The 26,428-nt window shown below is 39.5% G+C and overlaps 1 protein-coding gene across 2 annotated transcripts in view; it reads right to left on the reverse strand.

The window, feature by feature from the left end:
* The window catches only part of scarb2b (scavenger receptor class B, member 2b), a 62,492-nt gene extending 48,137 nt beyond the window's left edge, over positions 1 to 14,355 (reverse strand). Inside the window, exon 1 of one of the 2 annotated variants that reach the window (XM_072662408.1) lies at positions 14,048 to 14,354. In XM_072662408.1, the coding sequence (XP_072518509.1) occupies positions 14,048 to 14,170 (123 nt within the window). In that variant the 5' untranslated portion in view covers positions 14,171 to 14,354. Of the gene's footprint in view, positions 1 to 14,047 lie in introns of both variants that reach the window. The other variant, XM_072662407.1, reaches the window with a different exon arrangement.
* Between the last annotated feature and the right edge of the window lie 12,073 nt (positions 14,356 to 26,428).

Here is a 26,428-nt window from a genome sequence, read left to right on the forward strand (position 1 = left end):
GACTGCGTCCTTGACTCCTGTTGTGACACCACTGGCGGCGGCCTAAATCAATCTTTAGGGAGGCCGGGGTGTGTTGGACAGTCTGAAATTAGGCCAAAGAGTAAAGAGAGCAGAGGTAGGACGGTCTACTGGGTAAACGGTCAACTCAGCATGGAGAATTGCAGCAGACTGAGTTGATTCGCCGACAACTGGGTAGCCAGTCAACTGGCAACTTCTACGTTATACATTCAAGTAGGTTCCCGACTTGTTGAAGTTCCCACTCTAGTTTCTATTCGAATAAGGTCGACTCTGTTGGAAACCAAAGATCTGGAACAGGTGTCCCAAATCCTACCCACAAAGGCTCTGGTGGCTGCAGGTGCCTGCAGGTGGCTGCGGGTTTTTCCAATCAAGTAAAATCACCCCTAATTGGTCCTCAACACTTGATTAGGTCCTGCTTGACTGGACTTTCCGAATAAGTCCGGTAATTCCTGATCTAGAAGGTCAAGGAACCACAGAGAGGATTCTGAACAAGTCAAGCTTCTTCTGCTGAGATGAGTCCAGATTCAAGCTCCAAGCGAAACTGCGGGAATTCCAGACTCCACAGTGGAGGTAAAGGACCAAAGGTGGAAAGGATAAAGGATTCCTAATCCACACAGCCTTACAAACGCCAAAAAACCAAGGGTTGTCCATTGCTTCAAGCAGACAGGAATATGACGAAATTTGTCTGGTCAGTGGATTTTGGGTTCTGGTCAAATGGTCAAGAAGACATGGGTTCAGCAATTGTGTCATCGAGCGAGTTACTTCATTCGTCCAGTGGGACTATCCTGCAGCTTCTTAACGCAGGTCACTCCGGGCACAACTGACTGCTAAAATGGAAAAATATGGCGTACAAAACCCAACGATTGTTTGAGTGAGGAATCATGGGCCCCCAAGGATCCCTAAGGATTTTGAGAAGAAGGGCTATATGGCACCAGGTGGTGGTGTGTAGCTGGTGGACCCGGCCGCAGGCCGTGCCTGGTTTTACATGTATCTGAGAAGACGTTTCCTTCCTCTTCTAGCGTCGAGAGTGTTGCTAGTGCTAGGGGTGCTAAGAATGGGTCGATGAGTTCATTGGCAGTACCTTTCAAGCGTGTCATTCACAGGTTCCCAACCCTGGTTGTGGAGAACCCTGCCTTGCACTTACCCCCATAGTAACGCAGTAAGGGGTTATTAATGAGCTGGGCAGGATATTCTTAAAGTATTATAGCCTAAACATAGGATTAGTCCTGAGTCCAGCACATTAGTCTGATCCAAATCCAAAGTCTGGTTAAAAGGTCTTGGGTTCTGGGCAAATGATCAACAAGGCTGGGTTCTGTCCTGAAAGCAATTGTGTCACTGAGCAAATTACTTAACCCGTCCAGTGGGTCCAGTGCTAATAATTTGTAGATTTATCAGTTTTATGCTAAATCTAGGGCTGGGCGATATGACCTCGATTACGACTAACGAACGGTTATATAAGCTATCATCATGGGCAAGATTACGACGATTGCCTTCCGAACGTTTGGACTAATTTTCGGTAAATCGGCCAACTCTGGTTTAAGTGGGCCGTAAAACATGGCAGTTTTGCTTGTATTTGTAACTGTAATACTGCATATCTCTGCTGTCCAATGAAAAGCATGCATCTCCATTTCTGGAGGTTTCTAGTTTTGTACACTGGTTTCTGCTCTGTACACTGTCTGAAGAGTTTTAGATGAATGGACCAGTAGACCCACCAATCTTGTGTAGATTTGACTGTCAGCTCAACAGCTTATCGAAAGAGGCAGCCTCCGTTACCGCCCGCCATTTCTCTGCTGTTTTTGCTGTTGTTTTTTCCTCCATGTGGTGTAACTGGATAAACACTCATTAACTCCTCAAGATTCCCAGATATCAAAATTAGTCTCGGTGCACGTACACTTATGAAATAATCTGGCATTCAAACTTTCCTGACCAGAAAGTTTCGGACTGCACACAGGAGCAGGCATTGTGAGGCTTTATTACCCTCACTTGCTGCCTCGCTGGTCTCGCACACAAGCCCCAGGCACACCAGCCCGAGTCTGCCCACCCCTCAACTGCACTGAGCTTTCTTTTACATCACATGACCACAGGCTTACAACCATTCCTGAGGGAAACTGGGACAACACTCGCCCTCACTCGCCCTCCATTTCTCTCTGCTAACCACCAAGACGTTTGTTTATTTATTAGTGATTCTTGTAAACACGTTTCTATTCTTACCCGTGTGTTTACGCCTCAACAAGGTCCTCGCCACGGTCCTTCAATACGCCCACCAATCGAACACAAATACAGTCTCCAGTTATCCATGACAAGTACGTCGTTAATTAGGACAATCGAATCGGGAATAAGACTTGGAAAGTGTGAACCTACTGACCCCGTCCATGGGTTTAACAGCTTGCTTGGGTTAAGAAACCGAGAAGGTTGCGAGACAAGGCGGCGGTGGCGCAGAGGGCAGGTCAGATACTGCTTAAAAAAAAAAAAAAAAAAACAATACGCCAGAGGCCTTTCAGGGAGTTTGACACAAATACATCATCATTATTCTTTGGGCTTTGGGTCACATAGTCCTAGAAAGGCAAGACCAGACAGGCTGCGACCGTTACACCTATAACGTAGGCCTGACTATTTGAAGCATCGTTCCCCTTAACACCTGACCTCTGTAGCTTCAATCATGTAAGTCGTGGTGTCAAACTCACCCAGACACCCACAGGCACTTGAGATGTCAGCACATACACACTGATCTTTGATGGGCGGTACAGACTGGAGCTGATCCCAGCACTTTGGGCCTGTCGCGAAATGCATGGCCTTGTTAGCAAGCCGCGCACTTATGCTTAGCAGTTTTTGCACATGGAAGGAACATGGTCAGATCTAGACAGTTTTCATGTGATGCCAATGCAACCACCTAGCAACACCCTAAAAAAAATAACCTGGCCATAGCAACCACTCTTAGCAAACCCATAGCAGCAACCTGTGATACTACAGAAACTGCTGGGCAACACCTAAGCAACCACTTAGAACAACCACTTGTTTCTTTCTTGCTTATATAACTTAACAACAATAATCATGGACTCATGATGATCCTTGAGTGTCCTTTTGAGAACCAAGGCTATATGGTACCGAAAGCTCGCAAAGAGAACTTCATCTCTTTGAATCAACAATGGAACTGGTTTTGATCCTATCCAGAACAAACAGGTTATCATTGGCTAAGGAGCCCTTGAAGAAGGTTGTATTTCACAGGTTTGCAACCCTGGTTGTGGAGAACCCTGCCCTGCAAACTTGAGGGGTAAGTGCTTACCCCCCACATCAACTCACAGAAGTGTTTCCCTGGAAGTATCTCAGCCCAAACGCTGTTCATAATAACTGGGTACCTTTGGTATGGTTTTGTGTGGACTGGTCCAGAGCCCGGCGTATAAATCTCTCCAGTTATGGCCTGCGGGGATGTCGAGACTGGCTCTTCCAAGTCTGCAAGGCTTCAGCGTTGTCTTAGTGCTGACAGAACGCAGTCATGACCCTGTCTGACATGAACCAGGACATGTTTGCGAATGTCAGAGAGAGAGATAAGAGTGAAAAGGAATGAGTGATGGAGTCGTGTGAGAGAGGTTAGGGTAGTTACAAGGTCGAGAGAGAGAGAGAGAGAGAGAGAAAGAGAGAGAGAGAAAGAGAGAAGTGATGATGACCCTAAAAAAAAAACTGTCTGCAGGCTGTCTAAGCAGCTTGGACTTCATCAATGTCTTGCATTGACTGTGTGTTCAACACAGTGAGAACTAGCCAGGCTAAAGTACAGCCTCCAAACATGGTGGAGGTAGTTTCATCAACAGCTCACAGTGAGAGCTTGCCAGGCTAAAGTACAGCCTCCAATCATGGTGGAGGTAGTTTCATCAACAACTCACAGTGAGAGCTAGCCAGGCTAAAGGACAGCCTCCAAACATGGTGAAGGTAGTTTCATCAACAACTCACAGTGAGAGCTTGCCAGGCTAAAGGACAGCCTCCAAACATGGTGAAGGTAGTTTCATCAACAACTCACAGTGAGAGCTAGCCAGGCTAAAAGTACGGCCTCTACACATTGATAATGTTGATAAATTCCCCTAGAATACACAACGTACATTTACAACAGCTGATGTTTTGGACATGAGTGGTGGATGAGAAAGATACTGTATCAAATCTAGTTGAGGTTGATGGGACTGACATTTGCGGTTCTACTTTGAGGCGTGAAATCAATGTGCCAGTGTTTGACACAGCAGCCTAGAAGTGATGACCCGCTAGTGGAAATCTGTATTACTTTGCTAAATAGCACTGTAACCTATTTCTCCACCTATTTTTACTTCAGGTGCCTTTCCAAATCCATGAAATTGCCAGGCTGGTGTGTATGTGTATGCACTCACACTCAAATCCATGTAAGCCTTCCAGCAAATGACAAACTGACACACTATAAAGGGCAAATTCAGCTCTTCTCGTTCTAGTGAGGTGATGAAAGCGCAAAGCTTTGCTAGTTCGGACAATGCCCTCAGCTTATGATGATTTGAAAGAACACGTTGGGGGGCTGGGGTGTAAGTCTTATTGCGAAATCAAGGCTATTAAAAATAGTTTATCTTGCTTTTGTTGGAGAGGAGGAACTGGCCTAATGCCAGGCATGATAGATGGCAATGTTAAAAGGCGTGACGGGGTGGTGGAGAGTTGTTAAGACTTGTAGACAGGCAAACCAGGAAGAGATGAAATTAATAGAATGTTAGATTATGGAGAAAGGCCTTCAGGCATGTTTTTCTCATCCCAAAATGTAGTCATATATTTCATAACGCCACTGTTTTTCATCAGTTAGCAGCCGCTTACAGAAACACTTAACTAAACTTCACCTACAGTCACAATCGAAATTATTTTAAAAAATTTTTTAGCAAAATGTACAATTTACCAAACTACCAGAGCAAGTGTTTTCTCCAAAATCAGCCCAAAATGCCACTTTTAATGATGACTGCATGCTCAGAATTATTGATCCCCTTCAGGAAGAGCGTCTTTAGTACTTTGCAGTGCAATCTTGTGCTGTTATAACCTGCTACAAATGTGATGCATAGCCAAATACCAGCTTTTGGCAGCGCTCCTGAGGAATCTTAGCCCATTCCTCATGGGCAGTGGCCTCCAGTTCACTAATATTCTTGGGTTTGCTGCTGCAACTGCCTTCTGCAAATCCCACTAAAGATTTACTACAGGGTCCAAATCAGGCGACTGTGATGGTCATTCCAGAATCTTCCAGGACTTCTTCTTAATCGAGCCTTGCAGGACTATGAGGTAAGCTTGGGATCATTGTCCTGTTGGAAGGCCCAATGACGCCCAAGCGTCAGATTTCTCGCGGAAGGCATGATGCTTTCTCCTAGGGTTTTCTGATACTTGACTTCACTGTAGGCAAGTTGTTCTTTTCAGCTTATGCATTATTCTTCCTCCTCCTGGCATACCACTGATCCATAAGCCTGAAAAGGTCCAGTTTTGTTGACGTTTTGGGTTCTGTTCTGTGGAGCGATGAGACAAAACTGGAGCTTTTCGAGTACGTTTGGATCAGTGGTATGTGTGGAATAGGAAATCTTGAGACTGCAGTCGGTAAGATGGTGATCATCCAACGTTCTGGCTTTACTAACACTTTTGTCTGTGAATGCAATCAGATCCCCACTGAAACTTTCCAAAATCAAGTCTTGATTGAAAGCCTTTCCTGGTAAGTAAAAATAGTCACTTCAATAAAAGCAGGGTCAACTATTTTTTAAAAGCCTTGATTTTGGAAGAAACTATGAATACGCAGGTGTCTCAATACTTTTGTTACCACATAGTGTAGCACTGATGGCTGTGGCGTGGCTTTTTCCACATATTTATGCTAGCTACTCAAGCTAATATAACATGAAAAATGAAAAGTAATGAGCATTGGCACGTCATCCGCTGAGGAGAAAAAATGTTTAAATCGCTTAACTCCATTAGCTTATTGCCTGAGGGTAAAAGTCTGTTGATTTCACAGGGCTGCACATGCCTACACAGTAGGCAAGATTACATATACTGATCAGTGTTGGGTTACACTGTAACGTCACCAAGAATGGTATATGCTTAGGGTAACTCGCCCGACTCCAGATACAACCAACTCCCACAGCAGGTCTTTGAAGTGGGTGGTTGAAGAAACAAGCTCCATTCTGTGAGCGATCTGGGAGATCACACACATGGGGCTGGATGTGAAATATGGTGGTTAGGTTGTTCAGCGTTATTTTTCTTGCCTCTGGGCTGGATTTCTGTTCCTCTGACTCACTCACTCCCATTCTAACTGAACTCTGAATGCTGCAGAACACACTTAGAGCTTTCACCAAATTCATTAACTGGATGTTAATGTGGCAGAGCCCTGTATGTATAATGTTCAGCCATAACATTAAAAACACTGGCTTAATATTGTGTAGGTCCCTCTGACCTATCAATGTATGGACTCCACAAGACCTCTGAAAGTGTACTGTGGTATCTGGCACCAACATGTAAGCAGCAGATCCTTTAAATCCTGTACTTTTGGGATGGGAGTTTTAGATGTTCCTGACCTCACTAACACTCGTCTTGTCTTGAATGCAATCAAATACTCACAGCAATGCTCCACAAATTTAGCAGAAAGCCTTTTTCCCGGGACAGTAGAGCTAGTTACTCAAAAGCAGGATATAAGATTTTGTAAGAAGCTATGATTGAGCAGGTGTCCAAATACTTTTGTCTATACAGCGTATATTCTACCCATTGACAGTACCCACCAAAAGTGCTCCAAGGAAGAACCACTGATAAAATGGTGACAGGGTCATGGACGCCCTAGGCTTATTAATGCTCATGGAGGGCCCACCTCACAACTTACAGGACTTTCTGCAGGATTTGCTGCTAACGTCCCGAAGAAGGGACATTTTTTTAGTGAAAGTACCATTAAAAAAGTGATGGGAAAAAAAAGGACGTCAGAAAAAAGTCCAAAAAACGCTTCTTAGCAGGAGATAAATAAAAGAACCCAGGCAGTCTGCTCAAAGGCATTAGTCAGCCATTAGTTACGCTGCTCCATAGTGATTTGCATAAAACTCTTGGCGGGAAGACGAGTAGTGGCCAGACAAACAGCTCTGAGCTCGTTTCACACGCCATGAAGAACAATACGTCTTCACTGTTCAGAAGCCTCACTCAGCAAAGCTCCAAACTTACAGTAAAAGCCCTAGTGTGGGATTCCTAGAAAACATCACAACACTGAGAACTTAAAAACAAAGGTTTTACCCGTTTCACCAAATAGGTAAAGCTTCACAAAATCCAGAATTTAAGCTCTCGAGTCAAAATATTTTGCAATAAAATATTTCACAATAGTAAAATGAATTAAATTAATTTAAAAAATCATTTCATTTAAAGTGTTCCTAGAATAACAAACGGTATTTATTTTGGCATAGTTAAATAACAAGAGTTCGGTACATAAAAGGGACAAACCGTGAACCTCAAACACTGCTGTTCCTCCTTCAGAAGAACATCCTGCAGAACCAAAACAGAGCTGCAAAACAGGCTGATTGAAAAACCCCAAAACTGTGACATCACAGTCTTGCTTCATTATATTTACGCCTCAAAAAATGTACAGCAACCCCGCCCACTATAGAAATCGCTAGTCAAATTTGGCGAAATAGTAAACCGTGTTGCAACTTCAGGAGAATATGGTGTTGTTGATACTGGAGAGCAGCTCATCACCTCCAGACTCGACTAGCTATCAGAATTCGGGTTGCTCCAGGAGCCAGACGTGGTGACCCCGGAGTTTCCTTTGCCAGTGATCTGCAGAAGAGTAGCTCTGATCTGGCACGCAAACAAGCGAAAGCCGCAGAGGTAAATAGGAAGATGCGCTAGGCCAAAGCTAACGTTAGCCAGCGCTAGCATTCTCTTATTATATCTCCTCTCCATCGTCCACTCCCTGGAAAACAAACTGGAGCTTAACACACATTATAAGGGAAAGCACTGGCTCACTTTTAACCAAAAACAGTCCAGAAAAAAAGCCAAACCTGGGGAAGCGAGTGGGAGCAAGGCTAAAAGCTAACCACGCATTGCGCTGAGAGGACACAAGGAGAGGACAACAGCAATAATTACAGTGTTTTTGTTACAGTTGATGTTTTGATGTTTTCCACAGGTTTCATTCTGAGGTAAAATAACAGGGCTGTAAACAGGGTTGTAAAAGCACATATGCGCAAGTATTTCCACCACAACCAAAGTCAAATGCCTTCGGTGCATCATTTTATTCCTCAAACAACAACTAAAAAACTCAATAAATGATCAGAAAACAAAGAATCACAATGCTTTATCAGACTTTTCTAGCCCAACGTTTCCAAGGCCTTACATTATCAAGAGTACACAATGCACACCAATGCTCTCCGTCCTGGTTGTAAACCCAGAACTGACTCATTTCATTTCAAAAGGAAGACAAATATGATATGTTCTAATATTAGTGCAGATGTTTGAGCTGTCTGAACCGAGATAGAAAGAAAGCAAACACTCCCAGTAGGTTAAAAGTTTTGTGACACCTCGCCTTCTCTGGAAATTTGGTTAAAGTTTAACTAGTTTCCAGAGCTTGGCGTGTATTTAGCTTCAACATTCAGCTGAGGGCTCATCAGTGTGCCTTTGCTGCAGGCGTTTCTACAGTTTTCTGCTTAAAACGTCACATTTGTTTACAAAAAAACACAAAGAATGAATATGAAAAGGTACTAAAATGAGGAAACATCATGAAATAGATGAAATACGATGAAACTACGCTGCAAAACTAACTTTGAGAACTATTTATTTAGATCCATTAATACATGTGGATCTACTGTGGCTTTCTGTGGTCTCCAAATTAAAACAACGGTTCAAATTTCTGGACGTGGAACTGTGCGTCCAGTGTGTGAGGGGTTTTAACTTCGCGTTAGCTAGCTAGTTTAATTTATCTTTCTCTCCTCTCCATGTCTTTATTTCACGTTTTTGTCATTGCAATTTCATGACATTTCATCAAATTCCAAAGAGATCCAATCCAAGCTCAGTACTTTGTAGTAAACAGCACATTCAGCCCCACTATTTTCGTTCTGACGCCTTTCAGGACCTTTTCTTCCAACCCAAAACCACAGTAAGGAAACACTGAACAACTTGCAAAACGCCATTTTTAACCAAACAAACAAGTGAACAGTGTAAACCAGGGCAATTGGCCTCTGAAGAGGAATGAAAGACTGTATGTGAGACGTCTACGAGAGTGTATGCCAGGTGTATAAGGCTCTAAACACGTCTTCAAGGCAGTTTAGTCTTCAGACAGTTCCATATCCGTTGTATAAGAGTGTTGCACAGGATTACACGACTGTCAACTAGTCTGAAAACCTTTAAGCAAGTATAAGAAAGACTGATAAACCTGCCTATAAGGCTACAAGGCTTTAAGACAGTTCTCTTAAACTGGTCTGTAAGGCAGTTCTCACAAGTCTAGAAGGCTTGGATGCAGTCCTAGAGTCCTGCAAGCCTGTTTAATAGATCACAAAGGAAGCAAAACTAGTCTAAATGGCTTAAACGCAGTCTTATAACAGTTCTAGAATACTGTTTAACGCTTAATTAGGGTGGAAAACATGTTCTATAAGGTGTTAGGACAGTCATATTAGTTTTTTCTATAAGACTGTAAAACAGGCCTATAATGCTATGCTGTAAACAAATCTATGAAGCTTTAAGACAATCCTGTAAAAGTTCTGTAAGACTGTTCTATAAGGTCCATAAGGCGGTAAACAAGTCTATAAGGCTTTAAGAGAGTGCTATAACACTGTTAAACAGGTCTATAAGGTGGTAAACACATCTATAAGGCTTTAAGAGAGTGCTATAACACTGTTAAACAGGTCTATAAGACAATAAACAAGTCTGTAAGGCTTTAGGACAATCCTATAAGACTGTTAAACAGCTCCATAATGCGGTAAACAAGTATGTAAGGCTTTAGGACAGTCCTAAAAGACTATTAAACAGCTCCATAAGGCGGTAAACAAGTCTATAAGGCTTTAAGACAGTCCTATAACACTGTTAAACAGGTCCATAAGGCGGTAAACAAGTCTATAAGGCTTTAAGACAGTCCTAAAACACTATTAAACAGGTCTGTAAGGCGGTGAACACATCTATAAGGCTTTAAGAGAGTGCTATAACACTGTTAAACAGGTCTGTAAGGCGGTTAAACAAGTCTATAAGGCTTTAAGACAGTCTTATAAGACTGTTAAACAGGTCCATAAGGCAATAAACAAGTCTGTAATGCTTTAGGACAGTCCTATAAGACTGTAAAACATGTCAATAAGGCGGTTAACAAGTCTATAAGGCTTTAAGAAAGTGCTATAACACTGTTAAACAGCTCCATAAGGCAATAAACAAGTCTTTAAGGCTTTAAGAAAGTGCTATACCACTGTTAAGCAGCTCCATAAGGCAGTAAACAAGTATGTAAGGCTTTAGGACAGTCCTAACAGACTGTAAAATATGTCCATAAGGCGGTTAACAAGTCTATAAGGCTTTAAGACAGTCCTAACAGACTGTAAAACATGTCCATAAGGCGGTAAACAAGTCTGTAAGGCTTTAGGACAGTCCTAACAGGCTGTTAACAAATCTGTAAGGCTTTATGACAGTCCTAAAACACTATTAAACAGGTATGTAAGGCGGTGAACACATCTACAAGGCTTTAAGAGAGTGCTATAATACTGTTAAACAGGTCTGTAAGGCAGTTAAACAAGTCTATAAGGTCTTAAGACAGTCCTATAACACCGTTAAACAGGTCTGTAAGGCGGTTAACAAGTCTATAAGGCTTTTAGACAGTCTTATAAGACTGTTAAACAGGTCCATAAGGCAATAAACAAGTCTGTAAGGCTTTAGGACAGTCCTATAAGACTGTAAAACATGTCCATAAGGCAGTTAACAGAGAGTCCTATAACACTGTTAAACAGGTCTGTAAGGCGGTAAACAAGTCTATAAGGCTTTAAGAGAGTGCTATAACACTGTTAAACAGGTCTGTAAGGCGGTGAACACATCTACAAGGCTTTAAGAGAGTGCTATAACACTGTTAAACAGGTCTGTGTGGCAGTAAAATATGACAATTCTATAAGACCATTACAAAAGCCTATAAGGCTGTCAACATATCAAGTACGAGGATATAAGACAGTCTTGTAACGGGTCTATAAGACAGCTAAACAGGTCTGTAAGGTTTTAAGACAGTTCTGTAATAGTACTAACGTAAAACTTTAGCATTTCTGTAAACAGGCCGGCTACTACAGGCAGCGCAACAGTGCAGCATTAAGGGGAAATGAAGGACAACATACAATTTAAGTCTGTGCAGCCACAACAAAGTTGTAGATGGAGCTTTGTGAGAGTTATTGTCTTCAGAGGCAGTTGACGGAGCCGCCAAAAACGTCACAACGGACTGGCTTCATTCTAACGCGCCCCAATTGTAGGCGGAAATAGAAAGCTGAAGGGGGATGCGGACATTCTCAAACATCTGCCATCTGTTCACAGAGCGACTGACACTAGAGCGTGTGCTGCTGCTTCCTGGCACTCCACTGCTTACTGATCGCTTGTGTTAGGTGTGTTTAACGGTGGATTAACGCAAAGAGATGGGCGTCCAAGGTTGCAGACAGATGTGTTAGGATGTAAACAGGTTTGTAAGACTTTTACTTCACTAGTATACAGGTTTGAAAGGCTGAAAGAGGGGCATGCAAGACTGTGCAACAGGCTTGTAAGGCTGAGGGACAGGCGTGTAAGGCCCAAAGACAGGCGTGAAAGGCTATAAACACAACTCACAGCCTGTAATAGCATGAGACAGGCGCGTGGGGCTATACGATGGGCGTGTAAGTGTGGAAGACAGGCATGCAAGACATGTGAGTCTAACGGTAAAGAGTATAAGACTGGGGGGCAGGCTGTGATGAGGGCATCTAAAGGCTGTAGGGTTTTATGTTTTGAGATCTGATGGCATGTCAGGCAGCAAACTGTTCGGTAACACTGCACAACAGGTGTGTACGACTGCAGAGCAGGCATGCAAGGCCCTTCTATAAAATTGTAAACACACTGGAGCTATCCTCCGACTGCTTCGCCAACCTAAAGCCACTGTTTATAAACACAAAATTCCTTATTTGAGCCCTCAACGAGCTTCTGCAGGGAGAAAAGCACTCAAGCAAAATCCCATTTCCAAACAGCCCCCAGATTCTACGGTTCCTCGGTCGCCCTATGAGGCAGTCTTTTATTAGGCTGCAAGTCAGAAATACAAGACAGTGGAATGTACAGCTTTAGGGCAGTTCTGTAAGACTATAAGAGTGTACAACAGGTGCATGAGACAGGAAAGAAAGGTCATAAGGGGGTAAGGACATAGGTAGTATAGAGGCCTGTAAGGCAGTTGAACATGTCTTCAAGTCCCTAAACAGTTGTGTAATGTCAACAGACTGTACCTACATCTACAGCTGCCTCTCTAAACCCAAGGCCACAGTCCAAAAACACTATTCCACCCCAATTCTTGCACACGTTTCTGCAGTGAGAAAATCATCTAATTTCTTACCAAACACAAAGGACTATAAGGCTGTAATGAAGTCTAACAGTCTTTAGCACCGTTCTATAATGGTTCTATAGAGCTGTAAGGACTATAAGACTGTCAACTAGTCTGAAAGCCTTTAAGGCAGTTCTATAGCAGGACTATAAGGCTGTAACCAGGTCCAACAGGCTATAGTACATTTCTATAATGGTTCTATAAGGCTTTAAGGACTATAAAGCTGTCAATACGTCTAAAAGCCTTTAAGGCAGTTCTATAACATGACTATAAGGCTGTAACCAGGTCCAACAGGCTATAGTACATTTCTATAATGGTTCTATAAGGCTTTAAGGACTATAAAGCTGTCAATACGTCTAAAAGCCTTTAAGGCAGTTCTATAACATGACTATAAGGCTGTAACCAGGTCCAACAGGCTATAGTACATTTCTATAATGGTTCTATAAGGCTTTAAGGACTATAAAGCTGTCAATACGTCTAAAAGCCTTTAAGGCAGTTCTATAACATGACTATAAGGCTGTAACCAGGTCCAACAGGCTATAGTACATTTCTATAATGGTTCTATAAGGCTTTAAGGACTATAAAGCTGTCAACATGTCTAAAAGCCTTTAAGGCAGTTCTATAACAGGACTATAAGGCTGTAACCAGGTCCAACAGGCTACAGTACATTTCTATAATGGTTCTATAAGGCTTTAAGGACAATAAAGCTGTCAACATGTCTAAAAGCCTTTAAGGCAGTTCTATAACAGGACTATAAGGCTGTAACCAAGTCTACCTGTCTTTATCACAGTCCTATACTGGTTCTATGAGACTAGTAGGACTATAAGACTGTCAACAAGTCGGAAAGCCTTTAAGGCAGTTCTATAACAGGACTATAAGCATGTTAAACGGGAGTATAGGGCTGTCTCAATTCTGAAAGTCTTTATCACAGTTTTATAACAGGTGTATCAGGCTGTAGGACTATAAGGCGGTCAACTAGTCTGAAAGCCTTGAAGGCAGTTTTGTAACTATTGAAAAACACAGCTGAAAGGGACTACAAGATCGTAAATAACTATGAGACGTTCTAGGACAGTTCTATTAAGAGTGGTAAACAGGACCTTAAGACAGTCAACTAGGCTACAAGGCTTTCTGAAAAAGTCCTACAAGGTTAGGACCCAGAAGGTCCTAAGGTCCTAGAAGGTTGTTTAACAAAGGTCAAAGGATGTCCTCAAAGAGTAAGACTTTTAAGCAGGACTACAAGGCTCTTTATAGGTTTGTAGGGCGTTTGGACAGCTCTATAAGACTGATACCACTGATAAACTGGTTTGATATTATTAAATTATTAAACAGCTTCATAAGACTCTTATATGGCTGCAAATGAGCCTATAAGGCCTTAAGACAGTTCTCCAATGGATGCAATCATTTTGCAAAGGATTGTATAAGCAATTGTATGAGGCTTTGCAACAGTTCTATACCTGATCAGCATGTCTGTACTACAGTTAAGGTTCTAGCTAATGTAACTGAAGTGCAGCTGCCTCCACACTCACTCACCCCCTTGAGGCGGTTGTTGATGAGGTTCTGGAAGACTCCGGCCACCAGCAGCGCGACGCCGATGATGATGAGGTGCACGCTGATGATGGCGGTGGCGTACACGACGCACGAGCTCCGAGGCATGGTCCTCAAATCACGCTGCACGCGGTTTGTCTGCTGCTACTTCTTTTTTGCCCTGCGGGGGACAGGCACGGAGAAGTGTGGCACGAGGCGAGAGCCACGCGGGTCTTAGAAAGTTTGGGCGCGGGCGGGCGGTCGGAGCTGCAGCTGCGTGCTCTGAGCTGAGGAGTTGCAATGAATGAGCGCGCAGCTCGCAGGCATGGTGTTATAGAGCCTCACGTGGGAGGATTCCCCCCCCACCCCCCCTGCAAGCTCAACCCCCTGCCGGCTGAGGAACTACAGACGTAGGAGAGGGGCTGCACAGCAAAACTGGAGCCTGGGGGACACACTGGAGTTTGTACTGGTGCAGCAGGCATATATATATATGTGTGTGTGTGTGTGTGTGTGTGTGTGTGTGTGTGTGCATAATAAACTGTAGCGACTAATATGTATTGCAAATATTTTATTATATATTATATTTATTTATTTTACTGATTATATCTCATTTAATTCATTATTTATTTTTAATTATTTATTTTTAAATCATTTTAATGTTCATGATAAAGTTAATGTTTTTTATAATAACCCCTTAGCGTGCTTGTATGTGAAGCCCGACTAGAAACCTGGACGTTTTGCCCTCCACGTCTAAACCCCATCTATGGATGCCCACCAGGGTCAGTGATGGGAACCAGGAATGGATGGAGATGGGGATAGAAGGGGATGGAGTATGGATGGAGGTGGGTATGGATGGTTATGAGTATGGATGAGATGGGTATGGATGGTTATGAGTATGGGTGGAGATGGGTATAGATGGGTATGGATGGTTATGAGTATGGATGAGATGGGTATAGATGGATATGGATGGTTGTGAGTATGGATGAGATGGGTATAGATGGGTATGGATGGTTATGAGTATGGATGAGATGGGTATAGATGGATATGGATGGTTGTGAGTATGGATGAGATGGGTATAGATGGGTATGGATGGTTATGAGTATGGATGAGATGGGTATAGATGGATATGGATGGTTATGAGTATGGATGAGATGGGTATAGATGGGTATGGATGGTTAGGAGTATGGATGAGATGGGTATAGATGGGTATGGATGGTTGTGAGTATGAATGAGATGGGTATAAATGGATATGGATGGTTATAAATATGGATGAGATGGGTATAGATGGGTATGGATGGTTATGAGTATGGATGAGATGGGTATGGATGGTTATGAGTATGGGTGGAGATGGGTATAGATGGGTATGGATGGTTATGAGTATGGATGAGATGGGTATAGATGGATATGGATGGTTGTGAGTATGGATGAGATGGGTATAGATGGGTATGGATGGTTATGAGTATGGATGAGATGGGTATAGATGGATATGGATGGTTGTGAGTATGGATGAGATGGGTATAGATGGGTATGGATGGTTATGAGTATGGATGAGATGGGTATAGATGGATATGGATGGTTATGAGTATGGATGAGATGGGTATAGATGGGTATGGATGGTTAGGAGTATGGATGAGATGGGTATAGATGGGTATGGATGGTTGTGAGTATGAATGAGATGGGTATAAATGGATATGGATGGTTATAAATATGGATGAGATGGGTATAGATGGGTATGGATGGTTATGAGTATGGATGAGATGGTATAGATGGGTATGGATGGTTGTGAGTATGAATGAGATGGGTATAAATGGATATGGATGGTTATAAATATGGATGAGATGGGTATAGATGGGTATGGATGGTTATGAGTATGGATGAGATGGGTATAGATGGTATAGATGGTTATGAGTATTGGTGGAGAAGGATATAAATGGGTATGGAGTATGGATGGAGGTGGGAATGGATGGTTATGAGTATGGGTGAAGATGGGTATAGATGGTTATGAGTATGGATAAGATGGGTATAGATGGGTATGGATGGTTAGGAGTATGGATGAGATGGGTATAGATTGGTATGGATGGTTGTGAGTATGAATGAGATGGGTATAGATGGATATGGATGGTTATGAGTATGAATGAGATGGGTATAGATGGATATGGATGGTTATGAGTATGGATGAGATGGGTATAGATGGGTATGGATGGTTGTGAGTATGGATGAGATGGGTATAGATGGGTATGGATGGTTAGGAGTATGGATGAGATGGGTATAGATTGGTATGGATGGTTGTGAGTATGAATGAGATGGGTATAGATGGATATGGATGGTTATGAGTATGGATGAGATGGGTATAGATGGGTATGGGTGGTTATGAGTATGGGTGGAGATGGGTATAGATGGATATGGATGGTTATGAGTATGGAAGATATGGGTATAGATGGGTATGGATGGTTATGAGTATGGATGAGATGGGTATAGATGGATATGGATGGTTATGAGTATGGATGAGATGGGTATAGATGGGTATGGGTGGTTATGAGTATGGGTGGAGATGGATGGTTATGAGTATGGAAGATATGGGTATAGATGGTATGGATGGTTATGAGTATTGGTGGAGAAGGATATAAATGGGTATGGAGTATGGATGGAGGTGGGAATGGATGGTTATGAGTATGGGTGAAGATGGGTATAGATGGTTATGAGTATGGATGAGATGGGTATAGATGGGTATGGATGGTTATGAGTATGGGTGGAGATGGGTATAGATGGGTTTGGATGGTTGTGAGTATGAATGAGATGGGTATAGATGGATATGGATGGTTATGAATATGGATGAGATGGGTATAGATGGGTATGGATGGTTGTGAGTATGAATGAGATGGGTATAGATGGATATGGATGGTTATGAATATGGATGAGATGGGTATAGATGGGTATGGATGGTTATGAGTATGGATGAGATGGGTATAGATTGGTATGGATGGTTGTGAGTATGAATGAGATGGGTATAGATGGATATGGATGGTTATGAGTATGGATGAGATGGGTATAGATGGGTATGGGTGGTTATGAGTATGGGTGGAGATGGGTATAGATGGATATGGATGGTTATGAGTATGGAAGATATGGGTATAGATGGGTATGGATGGTTATGAGTATGGATGAGATGGGTATAGATGGATATGGATGGTTATGAGTATGGATGAGATGGGTATAGATGGGTATGGGTGGTTATGAGTATGGGTGGAGATGGATGGTTATGAGTATGGAAGATATGGGTATAGATGGTATGGATGGTTATGAGTATTGGTGGAGAAGGATATAAATGGGTATGGAGTATGGATGGAGGTGGGAATGGATGGTTATGAGTATGGGTGAAGATGGGTATAGATGGTTATGAGTATGGATGAGATGGGTATAGATGGGTATGGATGGTTATGAGTATGGGTGGAGATGGGTATAGATGGGTTTGGATGGTTGTGAGTATGAATGAGATGGGTATAGATGGATATGGATGGTTATGAATATGGATGAGATGGGTAGAGATGGGTATGGATGGTTGTGAGTATGAATGAGATGGGTATAGATGGATATGGATGGTTATGAATATGGATGAGATGGGTATAGATGGGTATGGATGGTTATGAGTATGGATGAGATGGGTATAGATGGCTATGGATAGTAATGAGTATGGATGGGTATGGATGTATATGAGTATGGGTATGGATGGATATGGATGGTTATGAGTATGGATGAGATGGGTATGGATGGGTATGAGTATGGATGAGATGGGTATAGATGGGTATGGATGGCTGCAAGCATGGATGGAGATGGGTAAAGTGGGTATGGATGGTTATAAATATGAATGGAGATGGGTATGGATAGGTATAGATGGGTATGAGTCTGGATGGAGATGGGTATGGATAGGTATAGATGGGTATGAGTCTGGATGGAGATGGGTATGGATGGGTATGAGTATGGATGGAGATAGGTATAGATGGGTATGGATGGCTATGAGTATGGTTGGGTATGGATGGTTATAAATATGAATGGAGATGGGTATGGATAGGTATTGATGGGTATGAGTCTGGATGGAGATGGGTATGGATGGGTATGAGTATGGATGGAGATGGGTATGGATGGTTATGAGACTGAATGGAGATGGGTATGGGTGGTTATGTGTATGGATGAGATGGGTATAGATGGGCATGGATGGTTATGTATATGGATGGAGATGGTATGGATGGGTATTAGTCTGAATGGAGATGGGTATGAGTCTGGATTGAGATGGTATGGATGGGTAGGAGTATGAATGAAGATGGGTATGGATGATATGAATGAGTATGAATGGATATGGAGCTTGTATTAAGTTGAGTATGGCCTAAAATGAGTATGGGTGAACATGGATGACTATGCATTTGGATGGGTATGGATAAAGATGGATGAGTATGACTATGAATGAGTATGGATGGGTACAGATGGGAATGGAGGACCATAGCAGAATAACAGAAAATGCTGGATGGGCTGTTGGAGGTGGAAAAGACTAAATCAGGGTCAGTCCTTTAACCTTCCTCTAGTGTTAGGGTCGTGAGCGACCCGTTTGTAAGTTTAAATGCATAAAAATACTACATAAATGTGTTTATTGCATCAGTTTTTTGTTACTTTGTCTAGAACTTTTATTTAAACAAAATAAATAAATATAAATATATTTTACTAAATTACAAAATGCTCTTAATGAAATTATGACCTTTCTGTTGTTAGGGTCGTTCTGTTGTTTTGACCCAGGTATAATTTAAGGTTAGAAAACAATAATAAATTCTGAAGTCATAAACACACTGTAAACCAACAACCCACAGCCAGCTCTACCTCCAAACACTTGAGGTTGAGTTAGGGGCTTCTGGATATGGATGGATATGACTTCTGGACTGCAGGGTCACAACATTACTTGTGACAATTTTTTTTACCAGCTATGACCTTGGACAAGAACTTCTCAAAAGGAAACTCACCATGGTGGGCACTGTAAAAAAGAAAAAACCTGAGCTGCCCCCTGAAATGTTGCAGGTGAAGTACAGGGCTTCACTTTCCTCAAAGTTTGTTTTTACAGACACCACCACTGCAGTTTCATACTGTCCAAAAAAACGACGGAATGTGATTCTGATGTCCACTCTTCACAAAGATGCAGCTGTGTCATCAGGAAGTGACAAAAAGCCCATAATTATCCTGGACTACCACAAAAACAAAGGAGGAGTGGACAACCTGGACAAGCTGACTGCCACCTACATTTGCCAGCGAATGACCAGGAGATGGCCAATGTTTTTTTTTACAACATCCTCGATGTGTCTGCATACAGTGCATTTGTGTTGTGGAACCAAATTCACCAAGGGTGGAACTCAAACAAAAAAAACAAGCAAAGGATGTTTCTTGAGGAGCTAGGAAGATCCCTTGTCAAGGCACACATTGAGCAAAGGGAACGTGTGCCCCGAGACCCAGCCGCTGCAGCCTTGGTCAGACAGCTGCAGAGCTCACCAAGCACTCCATCCACACCCACAGCAACATGAAGAGCATCAGCACCAGCATCCTCCTCAACCAGCCCTGCCTCAACATCAACCACAACAGCCACAACCCCAGTGAGACCATCTGATTCTAAAAAAAAAAGAGGTGTCAGGTCTGCCCTAGCAATAAGGACAGAAAGACAAACACATTGTGCTTCACCTGCAAAAAATATCTCTGCAAAGTACACATGCATGTTCTTGCACACAGATTATTTATAAAACTAGTACTTGGTTTTGGAGGGTTTGATTTGCTTGATTGGCTGTTGTTTGTTTGACATTGAAAATCTACATATTATTATTATTTGTTATTATTTAATACTAGTTATTTATTGTCTATTACTGCTGCTTTTCACTTTGTATTTGTATTAAAGTTCAATTTAAATAAAATATCTCCTGTTTTTTGCTTTCTTCTTGAAGTAATTATATATGGGTCAAAATTGACCCGTAACACCATAGATGTTACTATAGTTAATAATAAAAATATATACATATATATATATATATATATATATATATATATATATATATATATATATATATATTTTACATTTAGGAAATGTGTTCTAATGCCCTTCAGTAATAGTCAGGTACAATAACAACCTTTTTTTATTTACATTATTCTCTTGAGGTTCATTTGACTATTTTCTTATATTGAAGATGAGGGGTATTCTCTCAAAAGAAAGGCCCAGAGGGCCACAACAAAAAATATTTAAACCAATCAGCCTAACAAGGTAACCAAGAGGTAAGAAACAAATTGTAGGAAAAATAATTGTTTTTAGGGTATCTGAAGGGTGATTTAAGACACGGGTCAAAACCGACCCGTAAACATAAGAAAGAGTAACAGAAAGTTAACACAAGAGGAAGGTTAACAGATCTATCCTGAAATGTCAAACTGTGTTGTGTCCTGTATGGTGGAAGAGTGTTTAAGTGGTTTGAGCACTATAGCCTACTTTTAGATGCTCATCCGAAGAGAGAACTTCAACTAAAAATAGCTCATTTGCTAAAGAATGCTACCAAGTGTGAAGTGTGAGCAACAGTAAAGCAGACCAGGGGCTGAAACATCACACCAGAATGAACTTAAACCCAAAAAAGAATTAGGAACTAATCATGAAAGATAGAAGTGGAAATTGACTCATACTTGTGTGCAAGAAGAAGAAGGAATATTACATATAGGACAAAAAATTGAAGAAACCTTGCAAACCACAGATGCATCCTTGTTGACCTTTTGTACATGGAACTGACTAAAGCTGTATAAAGGCCCAAGCTGACTTTTCACAATTTAAGACTTAGAGGTGGCAGAAGAACTTTGACATTTCCAAAGTTCCTGAAATTGCTTCAACCCACAAATTTAGGAAGAGTAATACTACATTTCCCCAGAGGGAAGGTCACCACACATGACTTATGTTGTTACATATCCTGGTTTATTTTCATAATCTTAAAAAATGTACTGAAGGCCAGCGGGCTTCTGCAAAACTTGAGAAACACCAACAGATGACCACAGGCGATCCTAGCAAAGTCATACATCTAGTGAAGATTTGTGAAAATAGCTAAAAAATTTACGCTAGAGCTTCAAAACATCATTACTAATGTTTTATTATATAATATAAAATGATTCAATATCCACTATCCACTACTATATATTATTCAGTTACCTCTATGAAATCTACTGTGAATTATTCACTATTAAACATATTCAGTACAATTAAGTATTCAGTACCTGCTATGAATTATTGAGCAACTAGTATGATTTATTTACTTTTTATTGTAAATAATTCAAGTCTTATCCACTATGAATTATTCAGTAGCCACTATAGTGTTTAGTAATTACTATGAATTCAGTACAGACTATGAATTTAGTAACCACTATGAATTATCCACTATGTCTTACTTATTTCGTATCTACAATTAAGTATTCAGTAACTAGTATGATTTATTCAGTACCTATAATACATGATTAAGTAGGTTTATCCACTATGAATTATTCAGCAACCACTCCAGTTTTTCTACTATGAATTTAGTACCGAATATAAATATGGATTATTCAGCATCTTTTATTAATTATTCAGTATTTACAATGAAGCATTCAGTCAACACAGTGAATCATTCAGCAACTAGAATAAATTATTCAGTATTTACTATAATTGATTAAGTAGGCTTAGTCACTAGGAATTATTCAGTACCGACTGCATCTATTATTAATCATATAGTATCTACAGTAACATGTACATGTAGTATTCAGTAACCGCTATGGATTATTCAGTATTTAGTATGAATAATTCTGTATCGCTATTAATAAGTTAGTATATCTATCTATAATTAAATATTCGGTAACCGCTATGAATTATTCAGAAACAATTGTGATTTATTCAGTATCAACAATAAATGATTAAGTAGGTTTATCCACTATGAATTATTTAGTAACCACTATAGGCTTTCATAATTAATATGATTTCAGTACCGACTATGAATTATTTAGTAACTAATATGGATTATTCAGCATCTTTTATTAATTATTTAGTATCTACAATTAAGTATTCAGTTACCACAATTAACTGTTCAGCAGCTAGTATATATTAATCAGTATCTACTATAAATGATTAAGTAGGCTAAGCCGCTATGGATTTTTCAGTAACCACTATGGATTATTCTAACTACCATGAATTGAATAATAGGAGTTATTCAGCATCTGCTATTAATAATGAGGTATTTACAATTATGTATGAATAATTACTATGAATAATCTACAATTAAATATTCAGTAATGATACAATTATCATGTATTTAGTATCTACTGTAAATGATTGAGTAGACTTATCCACAAAGAATAATTCAGTAATCACTATGGATTATCCAGTAACTACTATGAATTATTCCGTACCGACTGTGAATTATTTTGTAACTAATGAGTTATTCAGCATCTCCTATTAATAATTTAGTATCTGCTATCCATAATTTAGTATCTCCTATTAATATTTTACTATCTACTATACATCATTTAGTATCTGTAATTAATAATTTAGTATCAGCTATTAATAATTTAGTATCTCCTATTAATATTTTAGTATCTGCAATCCATAATTTAGTATCTGCTATTAATAATTTAGTATCTGCTATCCATAATTTAGTATCTGCTATTAATAATTTAATATCTCCTATTAATATTTTAGTATCTGCAATTAATAATTTACTATCTGCTATCCATAATTTAGTATCTGCTATTAATAATTTTGTATCTCCTATTAATATTTTTGTATCTGCAGTTAATAATTTAGTATGTGCTATACATAATTTAGTATTTGCTATCAAATGTAGTATATGCAATCAATAATTTAGTATCTGCAATCAATAATTTAGTATCTGCAATCAAAAATTTAGTATCTGCTATTAATATTTTAGTATCTGCAGTTAATAATTTAGTATCTGCTATACATAATTTAGTATTTGCTATCAATAATGTAGTATATGCAATCAATAATTTAGTATATGCAATCAATAATTTAGTATCTGCTATTAATAATGTAGAATCTGCTATTAATAATGTAGTATCTGCAATCATTAATTTAATATCTGCAATTAATAATTGAGTATCTCCTTTTAATAATTTAGTATCTCCTATTAATAATTTAGTATCTACAATTAAATACTTAGTAACCTCTATAAATGATTCAGAAATGATTATGATTGATTCAGTATGTACTATAAATTATTAAATAGGCTTATCCACTATGAATTATTCAGTAATCACTATGGATTATCCAGTAACTAGTATGAATTATTCAGTACAGACTAGGAATGATTTAGTACTTCTAATTCTATTTTCAGAATCTACTATTAATTATGATGTAACTACTCTGAATTATTCAGTAATCACTATAAATTGTTTAGTATCCACTACGAATGACTAAAGTGTTTACACCCACAATGCTAATTCTACATCTCACCCCCTCTCTGACTGATGATGCTCTGGATATGATGCGTCAGTAATGAGCAGTTCTCGGTTCAGTTCTCAGTGAAAGGTCTGGAGGGATCTGGAGGTAGTTTTCTTGTGTAAGACAGAGGCATTGGGACGCAGAGCAATAACATGAAACAGTGGAACAGCATGAAACGGAGAAGCAACACAGGTCCCCACTGAGAACAAAGGAACTGCACCTGACCTTCACACTGGACACCATGAGGTGACCACACAAAACACCACACCAAACCTTCCTGCTGGACAGGGTGTGGACGTGTTTCTCAAACAGTGAGAGGGACCAGGGAGACTCGAGTGTCCATGAACAACAATACTGCCATACTACAGAGTCCTTCCCCTGTCCAGGGTGTGGCTTCAGTTCTCAGGATTAAAAAAGAAAGTGTGGTAGAGAGACAAAGATAGAGAAAGCAGGAAAAAAAGAGAGAGCAAATCAGTCTTTCAAGCAATTCATTCAGATAAAGATAACTATGCCAGAGTGCTGCCACCTATTGGCACTAACTGCGTATTACATGACTTTATTTTTATCATTTCAAACATATTTGAATGAATACTTGAAAATGTGTTCATGGTACTTAAAACTGTAAAAGAGGTGCAAATATTTACAATGTGTGCAAACATTAGGCCTACAGTGCAAAATTTATGACAACCATAGCCTTACAGTAAAAAAAAGTATGACAGCGTTAGCCTGTACGAAAACATTACAAAACATTAGCGTATAAATGTATGCATTCTTTAGCCTCACAGTACAACATTTACGAAGAGTTAGCCTTACAGTACAAAATGTATGTAAACCTAAACCTTACGGTATAAAAAATTTATAGAAACATTAACCTTACAGTGCAAAATGTATGTAAACTTTAGACTCACGGTACAAAATGTATGTAAACTTTAGCTTTACTGTAGAAAATGCATAGAAACGTTAACTTTATGGTACAAAATGTATAGAAACATTAACCTTACAGTGCAAAATGTATGCAAACTAGCCTTACAGTAGAAAATGCATAGAAATGTTAACCTTACAGTACAAAATTTATAGAAACGGTAACTTTACAGTATAAAATGTATGTAAACTTTAGACTCACGGTACAAAATGTATGTAAACTTTAGCCTTACAGTAGAAAATGCATTGAAATGTTAACCTTACAGTACAAAATTTATAGAAACGGTAACTTTACAGTATAAAATGTATGTAAACTTTAGACTCACGGTACAAAATGTATGTAAACTTTAGCTTTACTGTAGAAAATGCATAGAAACGTTAACTTTATGGTACAAAATGTATAGAAACATTAACCTTACAGTGCAAAATGTATGCAAACTAGCCTTACAGTAGAAAATGCATAGAAATGTTAACCTTACAGTACAAAATTTATAGAAACGGTAACTTTACAGTATAAAATGTATGTAAACTTTAGACTCACGGTACAAAATGTATGTAAACTTTAGCCTTACAGTAGAAAATGCATTGAAATGTTAACCTTACAGTACAAAATTTATAGAAACGGTAACTTTACAGTATAAAATGTATGTAAACTTTAGCCTTACAGTAGAAAATGCATAGAAATGTTAACCTTACGGTACAAAATGTATAGAAACGGTAACTTTACAGTACAAAATATATGTAAACTTTAGCTGTACAGTAGAAAATGCATAGAAATGTTAACCTTATGGTACAAAATGTATAGAAATGGTAATTTTACAGTACAAAATGTATGTAAACTTTAGCCTTACAGTAGAAAATGCATAGAAACGTTAACCTTACAGTACAAAATGCATAGAAATGGTAACTTTACAGTGTAAAATGTATAAAATTGTTAACCTTATGGTACAAAGTGTATGTAAACTTTAGCTTTACAGTAGAAAATGCGTAGAAACATTCACTTTACGGTACAAAATGTATAGAAACAGTAACTTTACAGTACAAAATGTATGTAAACTTTAGCCTTACAGTAGAAAATGCATAGAAACGTTAACCTTACAGTACAAAATGCATAGAAATGGTAACTTTACAGTGTAAAATGTATAAAATTGTTAACCTTATGGTACAAAGTGTATGTAAACTTTAGCTTTACAGTAGAAAATGCATAGAAACATTCACTTTACGGTACAAAATGTATAGAAACAGTAACTTTACAGTACAAAATGTATGTAAACTTTAGCCTTACAGTAGAAAATGCATAGAAACGTTAACCTTACAGTACAAAATGCATAGAAATGGTAACTTTACAGTGTAAAATGTATAAAATTGTTAACCTTATGGTACAAAGTGTATGTAAACTTTAGCTTTACAGTAGAAAATGCATAGAAACATTCACTTTACGGTACAAAATGTATAGAAGCTTTAACCTTACGGTACAAAATGTATGTAAACTTTAGCCATATGCTATAAAATGTATAAAAACGTTAACCTTACAGTACATCATTTACGCAAGCGTTGTGGAAATGTTAGCCTTACATAAAAAAAAGTAAGAAACAGTAGCCATACAGTACAAAACAAATGCAGATGATAACCTTACAGTACAAAAAGTAGGTACCACGGTGTCGGCTGATACAGAGCAGAATACCGATACCAACTCTGACTTAAACACTGGATAGATTACTATATATCATGATATTTATGATGTTCCACTCTTCATAAGGTTCATAACAACACATGCAAACAAAAATGTTCTATGTAAAAAAAAAAGAAGGGGGTCAGGAAGATTTATGGTATCGGTGCTCTCTATTGCCGATATCATTACTGTGTGTAAGTGCACACTAACAAAAAGTACAGTAACTGTGACCATACAGTACAGATTATATGTGCGAAATGTATGAAAGCGCTAGCACAGCTGTGATGAAATACGATACTCGCCTTCAGCTTGG

This window comes from Salminus brasiliensis, chromosome 18, assembly GCF_030463535.1.
Source record: "Salminus brasiliensis chromosome 18, fSalBra1.hap2, whole genome shotgun sequence".
Taxonomy (NCBI): domain Eukaryota; kingdom Metazoa; phylum Chordata; class Actinopteri; order Characiformes; family Bryconidae; genus Salminus; species Salminus brasiliensis.